This window comes from Tachypleus tridentatus, chromosome 1 (assembly GCF_004210375.1).
Source record: "Tachypleus tridentatus isolate NWPU-2018 chromosome 1, ASM421037v1, whole genome shotgun sequence".
NCBI classification, from domain to species: domain Eukaryota; kingdom Metazoa; phylum Arthropoda; class Merostomata; order Xiphosura; family Limulidae; genus Tachypleus; species Tachypleus tridentatus.
In genome coordinates this window covers 157,893,561-157,912,019 of record NC_134825.1, presented here as the reverse complement: position 1 = coordinate 157,912,019, position 18,459 = coordinate 157,893,561, and the positions used below count along the sequence as shown (strand labels likewise).

The window sequence follows — 18,459 nt, the reverse complement described above, 5'->3', positions numbered from 1 at the left end:
TTTACGGGAAAATAGTTCATGTTGTCAGATCAGTGAAAAGGTTAAAGGTAGCACACCCTCCTGTGAATTTAAAACTTTTTGGAATAAACTAGAACTGAGACCGAATAGAACTCAAATTTAGGTAATAGTCAGATGTTTAATTAATTAAGCTTTGCAACTTAAATGCTCTAATCTCCAATTCTCATTCCATTAGTAAGGACTAATAATTAATGAATTTAAAACTGGGTTGTGGTATTTCAAATACAATATAAATTTTAGATGGGAAAAGCACCTACCAGATAAGTAGAGTCGTATGTTCGAATACAGTCCGACCTCGGATTTATATTATTCAGAAAAATTCAGTTTACTTTTACGGTCGACTAGATTTCAGAGTAGTACTCATACTAACTATTTAAACAGCTTGGTTTCAAGATTCCTACATTCAGACTGACCGTTTGAACAGATACATTTCAAGGTTCTCACGTCCAAAATGACGGCTTAAAGGGCCAAGTTTTAAGGTCCTTATATCCAGACTGACGGTTTAAATAACTTCGTGTCAAGGCCCTCATATCCAGATTGATGGTTTAAACAGCCACGTTTCAAGGTTCTCATGTCCAGATTGATGGTTTAAACAGCCACGTTTCAAGGTCCTCATGTCCAGGCTGACGATTTAAACAACTTTCTTTTCTAGGTCCTGATGTCCAGATTGACAGTTTAAACAGCTACATTTCTAGATTCTTAGGTTTAGATTGACGGTTTAAATAGCCACGTTTCAAGGTCCTTATGTCCAGACCGACGGTTTAAACAGCCACGTTTCAAGATCTTCATTATCCAGACTGACGGTTTAAACAACCACGTTTCAAGGTCCTCATTATATCACTGACAGTTTAAACTACGTTTCAAGGTTCTCATTATCCAAACTGACGGTTTAAACAGCTGCGTTTCAAGATACTTAAGCAAAATGACTTTGTGAAAAAAAAATCTAATAAATCCAGGTACAGTTGATATCAGAATACTCAAACAAACATTGTAAAACTAAAACCATAACATCCAACATAAACATTAGTTTGATTTCAATGACACTGACAGGACTTGTAATTCAGTTTTTAAGAAAGTTTACATTTCGCAGTTCTATTTTCCTCGTGAAATTTATGTATCGAAATGTTTTTTTCTGCTTATTGTGTTTTATTAATTACCACGATTAAATCTACATTTAATAGAGTAGTTCGCTAATTATGCCATTTTGCGTTTATTGTCTTTCTTGCCTGTCATAATTTTATTTTACGCATAACACTGTAGGTAAAAATTGCGTTTATTGTCTTTCTTGCGTGTCATAATTTTATTTTACGCATAACACTGTAGGTAAAAATTACGTTTATTGTCTTTCTTGCCTGTCATAATTTTATTTTACGCATAACACTGCAGGTAAAAATACATAAATATCTATGTGACTGATATCCATTCCTGGTTTGTGGGGTGGATAAGGTAAGTTCTATTAAACAACCTGTATTAAAAAAAAAAAATTGATTACTATGGTGTATTAAACAATGGTCATCGTGATGTAAAAGTCAACTAAAGAACAAGAAACACGTTATATTGTGTTAGATCAAACATATGTGGAGTCATAAAATATGAGAAAAAGATGTTATGAGATAGCGAGTAATATATGACGGAAGGCAAATCACATTAGACAACGTGTAATATGGGAGAAGATAACATTATTATTAGCTAAACAACAAATTAGATTTAAACTTATAATTCACATGTTTCGTTGAAAATTTTCGAAATGCAGAACATTAAAACGTGTATTTCACACGTTGAGAATACTTGAATAGTTTGCATCTGTTTTGAAATAACTTAAAAGTATTTAAGTAATATATATAGTATTTAAGTAATATATATATATATTTGTATTTATTATTTCAACATTTGAAATAAAAAAAAAATTATATTTCATCTTACTTGCTTCACGGTGATCTTTTACCGAGTAATTGCTCTGTTTGATAAATAGTTTAAAGGAATGTAACAACATTACTCAAGCGTTGTGATGTAAAACATTATTATTGAAACACATAAACAACTGGAAGTTATTACAGAGTTTCCAACGTTAATGGTATACATTAAATGTACACACCGTCTCAGCCGTTTTAGAACATCTGGCTGAGACTGTTCTTATTATATATATTTATACCTATACAAACCTTATTTTTACCCAGCTAGAGTGAAAATATTGTTACAACACATTTACTTCTTCCATTGACAGTAATCATAATCTTGCTTCAACAATAACCAGGACAAACAGAATATTCACACAGTATGAATCTTCCACTTTACACTAAAATCGTATATAAAAGCGACACGTGAAAATTCAGGTTTGATGCGCCAGTAAACAGTCCCGCCTCTTTTTATATATTAACTGAGGTTTACAAGAAAATCAACTGGAAAGGCTAGTGTAAAAGCAACTCACCGAGTAATAAAACATGTATTTTACATTGGTTACAAGATAAACAGAACTAAAGTTAAAACCACTTATAATAATACACCACACTAACTCCACTCGATGAATCATTATTCCGAAGGGGCGAGGGGTATATAGAAGCAGAAAACCTCCTGTCACGCTAGGACTCAACGTTTTGGACAACAGGCGCCTAGCAGAGGTCCTCAAAACGGAGCAGATGTTAATTTGTCACTGCAGCTAAAGTGACGAGACTCGTCCAGACGTATATCTATATAGAAGTAAAGCCTTATGGCTAGGATATTCAGATTATTTCAGCAGTGGCGCCTGGTAGACGGGTTATTGAGATTATTTTAGCAATGAAGCTCAGTAGATGGGACTTTTTTCAGATTATTTCAGCAATGAAGCTTATTGGATGGGATTTTCAAATTATTTCAGCAATGAAGCTTAGTAGATGGGATTTTATCAGATTATTTCAGCAATGAAGCTTATTGGATGGGATTTTCAGATTATTTCAGCAATGAAGCTTATTGGATGGGATTTTCAAATTATTTCAGCAATGAAGCTTAGCAGATGGGACTTTCAGATTATTCCAGCAATGAGCTTAGTATACGGGATTTTCAGATTATTCCAGCAATGAAGCCAAGTAAATAGGATGTTCCAGTTTTAAAATTTATATTTATCTTATAAGAACACTAAAAACGAAACGAGCTACATCACTAACTAATAAATTATTGATTGCACCTTTGTTTGACAAATCCTTAATCAATAATATTAGATTTATTACAAACCAGAAAAACACTAAGGCTAACAAACTGCTACCGTATTGATCAGTGTTAAGTTCAGAGTCAAAATCATTCGTTTAAACGTTAAGAATTCTTTTATATGTTTCCAGAGTAGCATGAATACGAAATACAAATTGCAGCAGTTTAATATTACTGTTAGATAATATGTAGATTCCAGGAATATATGGTGCTATTTTCTGATTATATTACCTTAACGTTACTTAATATTATGTCAGTTTTTTGTAAAAGTTTAGGTCCATTAACTTCAAAATACGTCATCGAATATCACCAATATATCTGGCTGAACTTATTTATGACCGTATGACTTTGATTATATCACTGAAGTTCTCTCGTTCTCTAATAACATATTTTTGTTTTTAGCTAATTATAACTGGGGGTGAGATAAAAGATTCCAATACATTTACGGTACTCACAACCAAATATGAATCCATTTGGACAAAATAAAGTATGTTAGAGGAACCAGAATGAATTGATCGCCCACGGTATCCAGAATACGTTACCACCGAAATCTCTAGGGGGTTCCAAGCTCCTTCTAAAAAAACTTAGCTGTAAGAACTAATATATAAGTTTAACCCTCTATTTATTGCTAGTAAGACACTTTGTTTTCTAGTCACTGGAACTGCAGAATTAACACAATACTGTACAGGAGACGAGGGAGACTTTAAAAGATTTACGTAAACATTTATTATATAAGAGTTTGATCTATTAGACAGCTCCATAGGCTCCACAATCATATACCACTATGTACCCCTTGGCCACTCAGGGGAAATTTACCCATTATAACGGAGATTAGTGTAGTGCATTTCTTATTATTTTAGTCAAACATATTTAACCAAATATCACATAATAACAGTAACGTACTTAACACGTGACACGTAAGCCTGAAATATTTATTTTTAATGTCACGTGCATTTCGATAGGTGAGGGGTGTGATAACTGTATAGGTGAATTTACTAAATCATAATATTACTCATAAAACCATTCACTGACAGCTTGTCGCTGAGTCTTTATAAAGGTGGATGAGAGTGTATTTTATAAATGTTCTCTCCAATTCACATTGAACGATATATAACGAGACATAATAAAAATAAGCCTTCTGTTCACAATAGTTAATGTACTATATCATAACGTTCACTGGCCTTATTTTTTCACGTCTGTATTATATATTGCTCTTGTAAAATCAAATTTATATACGTAATCAAACCCATAATTCAGTTGATTATTTTCAAATGTTACTGCAGACTTTACACCGTCTTAAGCACGTTGTGGTATATAGGAGTTATAATCACAATGTGTCTGGAAACTGGGAAACAACATTCCTAAAGTAACAATGATAAGCAGGATTTATATATATATTTAACAAATAATTACTTCTTCGGGTTAAGATACCTAGTTGAGTTCTGTTCTTATTAAGTTGCACCATGTTTCCTACACTGCTGAATAACTTATTTATTTAACGTTTCTTGTTTGCTAGTTCTTGGCATCTGATCAGAATAGCGTAAAGCGCAAATGAAACTAAAGTCAATAACGGATTTCAAATTACAGTATATCTTTGATGACAAGAAAACGGCCCTCTATATCAAACCAGGCATGATAAATAGGGTTCGACGTGCCTGTATTCCATATAGGTTTGAAGTGCCGAACATAGCAAAATTCACAGAAGTTCGGATATGTGCATTTTATTAGTTTCTAGTGTGAACAGAGAGAGAGGTACGGTTAGGAATTACTTTATACCACGGGTAGAGCTCAGTGGAATACAACGTATCTCTATGTACAAACTGTGCAAAGGCTGCACAAGTAAATGTAAATAAAACCTTCAAAGGCTGTAGATAATGTTCTCTCTTTCTCTTTCATTCCTTTTTTTTTTTTTTGACAAAGTAAACGAGCAACAAGAAATAGACAGAATGTCTATTTTTCCCTTCTGACCTGTACAATTGTAATATCTTTAAATAAACTTATCGTGAGACGGTAAGTAAAACGTCCATCTTTCAATCAGGGTCACTGTCCGAGAGCGTGGACAGGCGAAGGACTACAACTGGATTCCGTACTGGTCGACACGGCTGCGGGGCTTTCAAGCGGAAAGCTAATACCGCCGCAACTGCCACAACTCCCGTTGGTGCTCTCCGTTTCCTCGGTCGTCGGTCTTCGTTCCGAAGAGTGGGAAGTTCGCTGATTCACCGGAGACGGGTTGCCCTGGCTGGTCGCCGTATCATTACCGCCCGATATATGCCGACTTAGGTGTTGCTGTTGGTGACGGTGAAGCTGTTGTTGAAGTAATCTGTAGAGTGGAAACAATACGAGGGTTAAGAAACGTTTTACATATATTAGAGCGCTTAGAACATCTAAATAGTGAAATCCAATAAATATAAATCACACACCACTGTGCGCGGTTAATATCACGCCAATATTTTGTTTTATTTTCTCTGGTCTTACAACATTAACAAACCAATTTTAATATTGAACACTGTTCAGTAAACAGGTTCGTATCTCCAGAATATTAAGGGTAAAATAAAATAAGCATCTGCGCAATCTTATCTCACAGAAAACGAAGACAAAAAATACGTTATTTTCTATTAGAGCGAAAAAACTCTTGATATTTTGGTGTGGGTATTGACATTAGCAAAACAAAACAAGCATTGGAACGCCTACTGACAAGTGCAGTGACATCAGCTGTTGGCTTCGTTAAGTTTCAATGTATTGTTTTTCTTTATTACGAAACTAATTTTTTGCCTACAATCTTCTGCAGTTTCCTTTTTAAGTTGTTTTTATGTTTCAGTTTTAAACCAATGATATGCCGCGTATACTTACATGTGTTCGCACCATACTAGGATTCTTTTCAGGTTCAAGTCCCTTTCAGAGTCAGTTTTCACTCCTTTAAAGAACATTTTAACATAACATGGTTGCATGCCACTTTCCAATCCCTTACAACTAAAGTAAAAATGAAAACATTAAACTACACTAGTTATTTAAACGCAATACTGAAATTGTTTCTGCACTCTACATAATGACTGGTGTATATAGTTCAGAAACTCCGAAAACTATGACAGATATTTAGTTTCAAAGGAAAGCAAGCTTTCCCAGCTGAGGTGTTCAGGGATATTTGTATCCCTCTTCGCCCCACTCGTGAAAATCACGGTTTCACTCTTACAAACGAACTGAGTGAAAGTTGAGAGGCGGTGAGCTTGTAATCCCCGTAGTTTAATTGGTTAGAACACCTCCACGATCCAATCCCGCTCAACTCTCACTTCTAATTTCTTCAGAGGATCATATATTTCAATCGAGTTTGAGCTTTTAGTGTGTAAGTTCAAACACGGGTCATTTGATCTTTTAATGTAACAGGCTGAAACATGTTTTTCGATCTTTCAACATTTCAAGCCTGTAAAAAGTTTTTTTTTTGTTCTTCGATATAACAAGATGAAAAAATATTATTTGGATTTTCTGTATTTCTCGACTGAAGAAGAGTTTTTTATCTTTCAGTATTTCAAGGTTGAAAATGAGTTCTCTGATCTTTCTACGTAACAGAGTGAAGCTTTTTTTTTTTTTTTAGCTTTCAACGCGATAGGCTGAAACGTGTTATTTGATCTTTCAATGTTTCAAGACTGAAACACATTCGTTTCGTTTCTCTGGTTGAAATTGTAGCAAGAGATAGTTTAGATTTTAATGAATGTGTTTCTCATATATCAATTCATAACGAACGAAACTCGTCCCAACAATCTGAAATAAAAATATCAGATTAAAGAAAAAAAAAATTTTTGGATCTCGTGCTACCCATCCGATTTTAACATTTACTTTAAGCGTTAAAATGAATTCTACCATTTGTGAAAGACTTACTATGTAAATTAAATATTTTGTAGTAAAATAAGGACAAAAACGCAGGAGACTGCCTGATAAACATGCTATATATGTATATGTGTGCTGTATATCTACATGAGAATTTAAGATGAATATCATACACAAACTCAGTTTTGTGTGGAAACAGTTTTTTAAATGAGTAGACCAAGGAAATGACGTTCTATGTTATTAATGACGGAAATAATTGTTATTTACACTCAGGAGTTGATTAATGTGGCACATCTCATACAGGAGTTAATTAATGTGGTACATCTCAAACAGGAGTTGATTAATATGGTACATCTCATACAGAAGTTGATTAATGTGGCACACCTCACACAGGAGTTGATTAATGTGGCACATCTCATACAGGAGTTAATTAATGTGGCACATCTCAAACAGGAGTTAATTAATATGGTACATCTCATACAGGAGTTGATTAATGTGGCACATCTCAAACAGGAGTTGATTAATATGGTACATCTCATACAGAAGTTGATTAATGTGGCACACCTCACACAGGAGTTGATTAATGTGGCACATCTCATACAGGAGTTGATTAATGTGGCACATCTCAAACAGGAGTTAATTAATGTGGCACATCTCACACAGGTGTTGATTAATGTGATACATTTCATACACGAGTTGATTAATGTGATACATTTCATACACGAGTTGATTAATGTAGTACATCTCATACAGGAGTTGATTAATGTGGCACTTCTCATACAAGAGTTAATTAATGTGGGACATCTCAAACAGGAGTTAATTAATGTGGGACATCTCACACAGGAGTTGATTAACGTGATACATTTCATACACGAATTGATTAATGTAGTACATCTCACACAGGAGTTGATTAATGTGGCACATCTCATACAAGAGTTAATTAATGTGGCACATTTCACACAGGAGTTGATTAATGTGGCACATCTCATACAAGAGTTAATTAATGTGGCACATCTCAAACAGGAATTAATTTATGTGGCATATCTCACACAGGAGTTGATTAATGTGTCACATCCCATATAAGTTAGATCATTAATCTTTGGAAACATTCCGAATATTCCGGTTGCAACTGCTGAACAATAAATTAAATCACAAACAACTCGAACCACATCATAGATTCCAACTATTGCCAAGGTTGAAATATCCGCGTAAGTAGAACACATTTACTAAAAACACGAAAGTCGAAATCTTTTCCCACTAGCAGCTTTCTCAGAAGTCAGAAATTATAAAATATAATAAACCCACATACGCTCTATTTCTCTACTGTACGGTTATCAGCTGTTCTTTACTGTTTTGAATTAATATAAATCTTTGTGGCCACCCCCCTGTTTAACACGACATGTTATTCGGGGAACCATGAACGTTATTCAGCTAAGCCTAACAGCTAAATATCTCCGCAGAACTGGCGAGTTATCTCCAATAGGCCATGACAATATATTTTGTGTGCGCGAATGTCTGTACAATGACTTCATTCGCGAAGCGAGAAAAAGTGATTTTTATTCCAACTCTTGTACACGTTCAGCTTGCGTGATGAAACCCACGGACAAAGCCGAGTAAACACACGGAAATAATAGAGAGATGGTTACATCTTTTACTACTTTTAATAAACCTCTTATTTCCAGGGTAAATTTTGGAAAACGGTACACAATTCGGTACAAATAAGAATAAGCCTTAAGTATTCCATACTGTTTAAATAGATAATTCAGATTAATATAAGTCTCACACAGTGAAAGCACAAACTTATTTCTGTTCTACAGATGTAAAACATAGATTAAGAGTGAAAGAAAGAGGACATATACGTTCGATCAAGAGATATTCTAATATGTCAGTATCACGGTTTCACATAATTGTATTATACCAGTGATATCTAATTGAGATAAATTACGTAAATCTTTATTGAACGTGCCTACGATGTTTATCCAGTTTAAAGAAGTAACTTTGTAATTACACATTCAAAATATGGTTGAGACACGAATAAGCATTTTACACTAATAACAACAACAAGAACGGCATAACACGTTAACAACAACATCGGAGAGAATTTAAGGATGTAAAGACAGTTTAGGCAATCGTGGAATAAATAACACGATTTTTATGGTAATTGAGATGATACTTGTATTATACCTACGAGAAGAGAAGGATTTACGAAAATTACATTTCATTTCTAGACAGTGACGAATATAGTATTACAGTTGCAGTGAAGTGTTTCTATACAAGCTTACATTTTACAGAATACAAAACATTCGCGTACGTGGTTAAAGCAAAATTTGTTACATTTGGTTGTTTGTATACATACACATGCGTGTATAACTATTATAGAGTGTGGTACTTGAAACACAAACTTCAGTTAACGTGAATACTGCGCCATCTGCGAGGTAACCACCAATTCCAAGGGAATATAATGAACGTTTTGGCATGAAGACTCATTTACGTGAGAAGTCACAAGCCTGGTCGGCTGCTTTTTTGCACTACTCAGTTGAGGCGGGTACTCGATTTATTTATATTAGCGAACACTTGTTAAGTGTAATTTTACACAACGTGGAGATTTAAATCAGAAATTGAAACGAATTTTATTCGTGGTTATATACAGTAAAATCTGAAAAGACTTGTGTCCGTGGTTATATACAGTAAAATCTGAGAAGTCTTGTGTCCGTGGTAACGAACATCATATCCTGAAAAAACTTGTGTCCGTATTTAAAACATTACACTTCAAAATAACTTATGTCGATTTTTAAAACATGACACTTCAAAACAATTTGTGTCATTATTTAAACTATTACCCTTCGAAACAACTTGTGTCCATCTTTAAACCATTACCCTTCAAAACAACTTGTGTCCATCTTTAAAACGTTACGCTTCAAAACAACTTGTGTCCATATTTAAAATATTACACTTGGAAACAAGTTGTGTCAATCTTTAAAGCATTACACTTCGAAACAGCTGTCCCCCGCTGGGACAGCGGTTGGTCTTCCGATTTACAACGCTAAAATTTGGGGTTCGATTCCCCTCGGTGGACATAACAGATAGTCTGATGTGGCTTTGCTATAAGAAAAACACACACACAAACACACTCTAAACGACTTGTATCCATCTTTAAAAACATTATACTCCGAAACAACTTGAGTTCGTTTTTAAAACATGACACTTCAAAATAATTTGTATTCTTCTTTAACCTATTACCCTTTGAAAAAACTTGTGTTCATCTTTAAAATGTCACGCTTCAAAGCTACTTGTGTCCATTGTAGAAACTGTATTTTTACCTCCGACATATTTTGCGGCAGAGTGATCCAGTGTGCTCTTTCAGGAACAGGTTTGTAAAAAAAACGATTTGGTCTGTGACGTCCCAAAAGCATTTCAAATAGGCAAAAACAGAAAACAATCTCGAAAACCAATTTACGAAATATTTTCCGCTTATTAGATGCATTCAGTTCAAAATTATGTTCGAGAATGTGACCGTAGCTGTTTAACAACTGTCGTGGTAAGTTTCCACTATAGTTAAACAGTAATTCAAGACAATATGTGGTTAACAGTACAACACAACCTATTCATTACACCATACAAGATCTGACTCCTCTGGTAGTTTAGTTGCATTGTTCCAAAATTTGTTACGGCTGCAATAAACACGCCAAACCAAGATAAATTTATACTTTCTGTTTCAACCTCTCCTTATGAGACATACTGGATAAACGACTGTTTCAGAGACGCCTGAAGTTGTTGATTGGCATAATCCTTTAATTTAGATGTGCTTATACTCATAACCCGAATAATAACATAAGCAGTTTTCACGCCCTCACAAATGAAATGGTGGAGAATTTTCAGGGGCATATCGAGGAAACTTGGCAGACTAACCTCCCAGATCACACACTGTCCATGATATGAAGAACAAACAGTCAAATAATATAATATTTTTTCTTTCAGCAGAATATTTATTTTAGGCCAAGATCGAAATTTGTTTTAAATAAATAAATAACTGATTGCTTTAAACAAAAATAAGTGACTTAGAAACTTTCTAAAGGTTAAAATAATGCAACAGGTAAGATGGGTTTGTTAATACGTATAAGATAAAGTGAAAATTAAGAAAAAATACGATTATGAAAATCCTCTGAATGAAGCTTTAAATTTAAGAATACTAATTTAAAATACACAAGTTAAGCTGTATTCATTATTTTAAAATCTTTTTCTCACATACAAAAGGATACGAAACTTAAGCACAGTTGTACCATGAAACATAATTTTTTTAACAAATAACAACTTTACTTCTAAGTCAGGCGCGGCATGGCCAGGTGGGTTAAGGCGTTCGACTCATAATCTGAGGGTTCGCGGGTTCGAATCCTCGTTGCACCAAATATGCTCGCTCTTTCAGCCGTGGTGGCGTTATAATATGACGGTCAATCCCACTACTCGTTGGTAAAAAAATAGCCCAAGAGCTGGCGGTGAGTGGTGATGACTAGCTGCCTTTTCTCTTGTCTTACACTACTAAATTATGGACGGCTAGCGCAGATAGCCCTCGTGTAGCTTTGCGCGAAATTCAAAAACAAACAAACAAAACTTCCAAGTCATACAAATATATCAATTATCATGGCATATAACACCTAATCCTAGCAACGCGTGATCTATTGGTTAGACCTATTTTATAAATCTTTTTTTTTTTTACCGGTTCTATACTGCGAAATTTCAATAAGAAGAAACATAAGTGTAACTCGTTTGAACAGTCGATAACCCACAAGGATTGCGAATAAATTTCTGAACGAAGTTCAAAATACGACATTAATTTTATCAATAAACTGTTCCGCATGTGCACTGCAGCAGTGAGTCATGTGTTTGTTTCTTTACTACAGACTTATAGGGAATATATAAAATTGAACAGTTGTAACGAAATAATAAAAATCCTTGTTGTTTCAAATTGCCTTAACTAATAGATTATATTTAAATCAATACTGATTTTATATTCGCATTATGTTAACTGAAATAAAGAGCAGAAATATAATTAGTTGAATAAGATGAGATAAAATTGTGCACCGGTCAAAGACCATGACTGTGAATTGCAAACAGGAACACAAAATTATTTTTTTTTGAAGTTACATCGTGAATTGTGACATTTGAAGTCACGAAAATGGTAAAAATTGATAAAATCACGAAACGTGTAGGAGATAATAGAAAAGGAAAATAAACAAAAAAAAAGATTTGTAAAGATACTACACAATATATACAACGTTAGATATTTTTGCCAAACATTTATTTCAATACAGATTATATTAAGCAAACGGACTAATAAAAATTTATAGAAAAAAATAATTAGTATTTAACCAGTAACGTCACACAAAAACTATCGGCGCAGGTGTATATTTTAGTTTTGGTTGTGTACAAACTCGAATATTTTTTATGTGTGTTGTCTCTCTCTCTCTCTCACACACACACACACACAAAGAAATTTTAAGGTAATCGTCACTAAACTTCTATGACTCCGAAAACTCTCTGAATTATGAGGCCCGGCATGGCCAAGCGTGTTAAGGCGTTCGACTCGTAATCGGAGGGTCACGGATTCGAATGCGGGTCGCACCAAACATGCTCGCCCTCCCAGTCAGTCAATCCCACTATTCGTTGGTAAAAAAGTAGCCCAAGAGTTGGCGGTGGGTGGTGAAGGCTAGCTGCCTTCCTTCTAGTTTTGCACTACTAAATTAGGGACGGCTGGCTCAGATAGCCCTCGAGTATTTTTGCGCGAAATTCAAAAAAACAAACAACCTATGAATTATGTGCTTTTTAATTTTGCATGTTTTATCGGCGCTGGTCTATATCCACCAATGTGTGACTGATACCAATATTATTGGTAGTAAGGAAACCATTATTAAACCGGTTTAAGAAATAAAAAGCCTGTTTTCCAATTATTTACCTTGGTGACTTGTTTTCCCTAAAGGCAAAACGTATTAAGCAGGTTTACAGTACCAGATCACATGACCATGGTAAGCGCTGCAATTGGATAAACAAATGTTTCAGAGAAACATATGATATTAGAGATATAAAAAAGTTAATATAGCTGAGGATATAAAAGCGATATCGGTTTAGGTTTAACGTTTTATGGTAAGACATATTAAGCTACAATTTGAAATGACACGGGTTTTAATACTTTTGTTACGCCTGTTAAATTGCATCCATTTCGTGCAAATTTATCATGGAAAAACAACCTCATGATTCACTGCTGTGCCCATGTGGAACATTATATGATAAAATGAATGTCGTATATTGAACTATATTCCGAATGTTTACTCGTAATTTTTGCGGCCTAGTGACTGTACGAACAATGCGTAATGATTTATTTTGGGATTCTGCTATTATTATGTTTGGGCTATCCGTATTCTGCCAACCGCGGGTGTCGAAACACGATTTTAAGCATCAGAACCCCTCAGAGTTACCGTTGAAGATGATCTGCAGTCATATAATACCAGGCACATCGGAAAATATAAACATTTGGGAGAGGAAGATGTAAATGGTTAGTTTGAATTTCGCGCCAAGCTACACGAGGGCTATCATCGCTAGCCGTCCCTAATTTAGTAGTGTAAGACTAAAGAGAGGGCAGCTAGTCATCACCACCCACCGCCAACTCTGGGGCTACTTTTTACAAACGAATAGTGGGATTGACCGTCACATCATAACGGCTGAAAGGGCGAGCATGTTTGGTGCAATGGGGATTCGAACCCGTGTCCCTCAGATTACGAGTCGAACACCTTAACCACCTGGACATGCCAAGCCCAGATGTAAATGAATAACAATTGTTTCATAGTAAAAGAAAAAAAAACATTTTAAAACACTATTCGACAATTTTACGCAATAACACGGACTCTATTATGCATACAAAAATATACAACACACAAATTAGATTGCTTGGTGTGTCCGACAGAGTCACATTTGCTTCGTTATGCACATTATATAATTTTATACGCCAGGTTTATCGTGTTTATTTTGTAATTACTGGGAGCACGTAACCCCTGGCCTACCCAGTACTGGTGTCTACGTTTATAGCATTGTTTTAAAAGAAGACGTGAACGATTTGAATACTTTGGTGATAATGTTCGACCAACTACACAATGAATTCTACGTAACAGAAGCTATCATGTTACAGAAGTCTTGTAAACTGGAATATTTGTAAAGTTTATCAGTAAGTAACTGATACACATTGTTTTTTTAAATATACACAAATAACTAACTTATGAAAAAAAACAATTAATTATTTGTTTTAATGTGCTCATCAGTTTTAATGATACCGTTTTACTTTATAAATTGTTTTAAAAACAATAACAATTTATATCTAAACAATCCGTTGTCCTCGGTTGGGACAGCGGTAAGTCTACGGATTCACAACGCTAAAAATTAAGGTTTCTTTCAGTTGACACAAGATATAATCTGGTGTGGTTTTGCTATAAGGAAAAAAAAATACACCGTCTCTTGAATAATTTAAAAACACAACAAAATAAAAGGAAAAGTGGTCCGCAAAGTGTAATTCGAATACAACTTCTACAGTGAGTGTTTAAAGAATGATCTATGAACCCAATTACACAACTAACAGTGCACGTTAGAATAGATATTCTAAATGAATTTTATAACTTTATAGAAGACCTAAAACAATTGGGTTCTTTTTGAAATCCTATAAAATTATAACTATATGTCAAGGTTTGTTTGGCTTTCCCTGAAGTGATATATATATCAACATTTAAATAAAACTGTCACAAACTCCATATATTATGAAAACCAAACTGCATCAAACATTAACTAAATATACGATATGTATAGTTGAAGAAAATAAACTTTTGTTTAATTTAATACACAAAGTATGTAGCGTAAGTTAATTATTTGAATACAGAAACTATGTAGCGTAAGTTAATTATTTGAATACACCAACTAGCTTATGAATGTAGTGTAAGTTGATTATTTTAATACATCAACTAGCTTATGACTTTAGTGTAAGTTAATTATTTGAATACAGAAACTATGTAGTGTACGTTAATTATTTGAATACAGAAACTATGTAGCGTAAGTTAATTATTTGAATACAGAAACTATGTAGCGTAAATTAATTATTTGAATACAGAAACTATGTAGCGTAATTTAATTATTTGAATACAGAAACTATGGAGCGTAAGTTAATTTTTTAAATACAGAAACTATGTAGGGTAAGTTAATTATTTGAATACAGAAACTATGTAGTGTGAGTTAATTTTTTAAATACAGAAACTATGTAGGGTAAGTTAATTATTTGAATACAGAAACTATGTAGTGTGAGTTAATTTTTTTTAAATACAGAAACTATGTAGTGTGAGTTAATTTTTTAAATACAGAAACTATGTAGGGTAAGTTAATTATTTGAATACAGAAACTATGTAGGGTAAGCTAATTATTTGAATACACCAACAAACTTATGAATGTAGTGTAAGTTAATTATTTGAACCTTTTTCAGTCCTTTTCATGACCATCAGCCAGAGATAAAAGAGTTTATTCAGTTAAAAAAGATAATAATTCAATGTTGTTATTTAATTTTAAAACTACGTTTTTTGAGCATCATAGAGTAAGTAAGATGTTTTTATCAGAGGGCAAATGATAACAGTATAGCGTATTTTAGGCATGAAGCATAATAATGTTTTAGTGTAAGAAATAAGTTTGTCAAGTGTCAAAGCTATTATTTTTTTCATCTGATGAAAAAAGGTCTCTTTACATCCGAAGAATTAAACACGTGTAGTCTATTTAGAGCAGTATTATAATGAGACCTGACTCTTTAGATACGGAAATGAATTAAACACGTGTAGTCTATTTAGAGCAGTATTATAATGAGACCTGACTCTTTAGATACGGAAATGAATTAAACACGTGTGGTCTATTTAGAGCAGTATTATAACGAGACCTGACTCTTTAGATACGGAAATGAATTAAACACGTGTGGTCTATTTAGAGCAGTATTATAATGAGACCTGACTCTTTAGATACGGAAATGAATTAAACACGTGTAGTCAATTTAGAGCAGTATTATAACGAGACCTGACTCTTTAGATACGGAAATGTAGATGAATTAAACACGTGTAGTCTATTTAGAGCAGTATTATAATGAGACCTGACTCTGTAGATACGGAAATGTAGATGAATTAAACACGTGTAGTCTATTTAGAGCAGTATTATAACGAGACCTGATCATTTTGTGATTTTATTCGCCTCTCTCTGTTCGTTTAATTTATAGGTTGTCAGTTAATATGTTTCACCAAAGATCAGTTCCAGTTAGATAAATGATCACAAATATATTGTTTAAACTTTTTTTTTAGGTATGTCAATTTAAACGTGTAAATTCAAACTCATTTCTATGATTGTGGCGAGGGAAGAAATATGTTGTGAAAGGTCTTTTTTTTTAGAGTATATATTAATATTTAATACGTCTACGAGAAACAACGTCTACGTTAAGTTTACCATTAAGAACTTATTTGTTTCTAGACCGAATATCCTAGTCAGCAGGATGGAACTATCTCTGAAACAGTAGGCTTGGTATGATTCAAAGTCTCCGCGTGTGTCCGGAAGTTAGCCCAACTCCCAAGATTCCCTGTGGTTTGGTAATAATGCCATATACAGCCGCCAGAGCTCTTTAGAAGAAAGATTTAGCCATGCGTTGACAAGCGGCCAGTATTCAGCCCACCTTAACTATCTAGATTTAGATTTTAACCAACAACCAATTATTATGATAAGTTACCCATGCGATTGCTCTACATACATTTTGTTGCGATCAGAGAATGAATTTATATAGAAAGAGTACTAGTAAATAGATTCCTAGTTATTCCAATGGGCCAAATACATAAAGAAACCAGGCAGTATTTTGAATTATTGAATTTAATGGAGTCACTGGCCCGTGTGGTATTCTCATAACTTGTTCAAGCGTACACTCCAGTAGTATCAGATGTCAAGTTGCTTGGGTCTATACTTTAAACAGGCTTAAACAAGCTATTCTAGTATACTGTAGTAATGGGAAAAGCGAAACCCAAAATTATTATATAAATGTGATAAGTTCGCCTATTTTGTTTTGAAAAATGTGGTCAGTAAAGTCCAGAAAATTCTAAGCACGATCTAGCCTACAATCCAGAGAATACAATAAAGCAATGAATTTTTAATATTTTCACAAACGTAGGGGAAACAGATTTAGAATGAATATGATGTGTTCATAAATTGTCACTACAAAACCAGTAACAGTTTCGTTTCATAGCTGTGGAAGGAAAGCTTCCTTAACGGCTTGATTTTTGAACTTATTTTTGAGTTTTGAAAATCAGTGATTTCGTCTCTTTATAAAACTGTTCTAAGCTTTCATTTGTTTATCCACGTGTATATTTTGCCCTGCAAAACGTATCAGAACAAGTAGTCAAGAAAGATGGACCTAGTGATCACCAGTGCAGCAATATGTAGAACAACTTCTTTTATTCTACAAGTTATGCTCGCGGTTAGGTTGTAGCAGACACTCAGTGTTTCTTGCTTTCATTGTTCTTTCAAAAAGTTGGCCAGTTAGTAATATTTCATCATATAAATCACGCTGTTCTATCTGAGAGTAACAGACTTAGAGCTGGGTAGTTGCTTCCTCTCTTGCTTATTGTCTAATGTGTTAAGATAAGAGTGTGGCTTCTGAACTTTACAGTTTGTGGAATTTGGTGAACATATGATCTTCACTCTTGTCTAAATTTCAAATTACCTCCTGCAAATCATCTCAAAGATGTTCTTTATAGATCTGGGATACTTGCAAGCCACTCCGAGACATGTATGTGTGTGTGTGTATATATATTAAATTGTAAACGGGTTGTAAGAGTTCTGTGATGGAACAACAAAATATCCTGCTGACTCTTAAGGAAACAAACATTTCAAGAGATTTTTTGGAACGTGGTTCGTCTAAGATCTCTTAATATCAGTGGCCATTTTGACGTACACATTGGTACAATTTCTTCTGCATAATACAGTTCACATTATTATTTTCCCCTATTGAGAGATATCGTCATTAGAAATAATAAAATAACTGTCAAATTGTTAATCCACCATCATTTCAAACTATTTAATATCGCTGCACGAAATTCACAATCACTCACCACAGTCTCAGTGATGGCGTACTGAATAAAAAACGAAACGATTCCATATTTTCAAAGTGAGGGTCAGATGTTAGGCTTAATATCACACCGCTTACAAAACACCCATATTCAAGGAAAGTAAACTGTACAGAACTCATAGATGCTGCGCGCACTTACGTGAGTATACTGGATGCATATTTGTTGCAAAAATACAATCTGATTTTTTTACACAATCTTAACCAAGTAAGGTTTGTCCGAACGCAGTCCAGTTGTTGCTTGGACTGTGGATGTGAAATCTGATTCCACT

The 18,459-nt window shown here is 34.1% G+C and overlaps 1 protein-coding gene across 1 annotated transcript in view; it reads right to left on the bottom strand.

Moving 5' to 3' along the window:
• Window positions 1-2,001: 2,001 nt before the first annotated feature.
• LOC143228660 (homeobox protein SIX6-like) overlaps window positions 2,002-18,459 on the bottom strand; it is a 37,941-nt gene continuing 21,483 nt past the window's right edge. Inside the window, exon 2 of the mRNA XM_076459900.1 lies at window positions 2,002-5,518. Within this exon, the coding sequence (XP_076316015.1) occupies window positions 5,239-5,518 (280 nt within the window). The 3' untranslated portion in view covers window positions 2,002-5,238. The remainder of the gene's footprint in view (window positions 5,519-18,459) is intronic.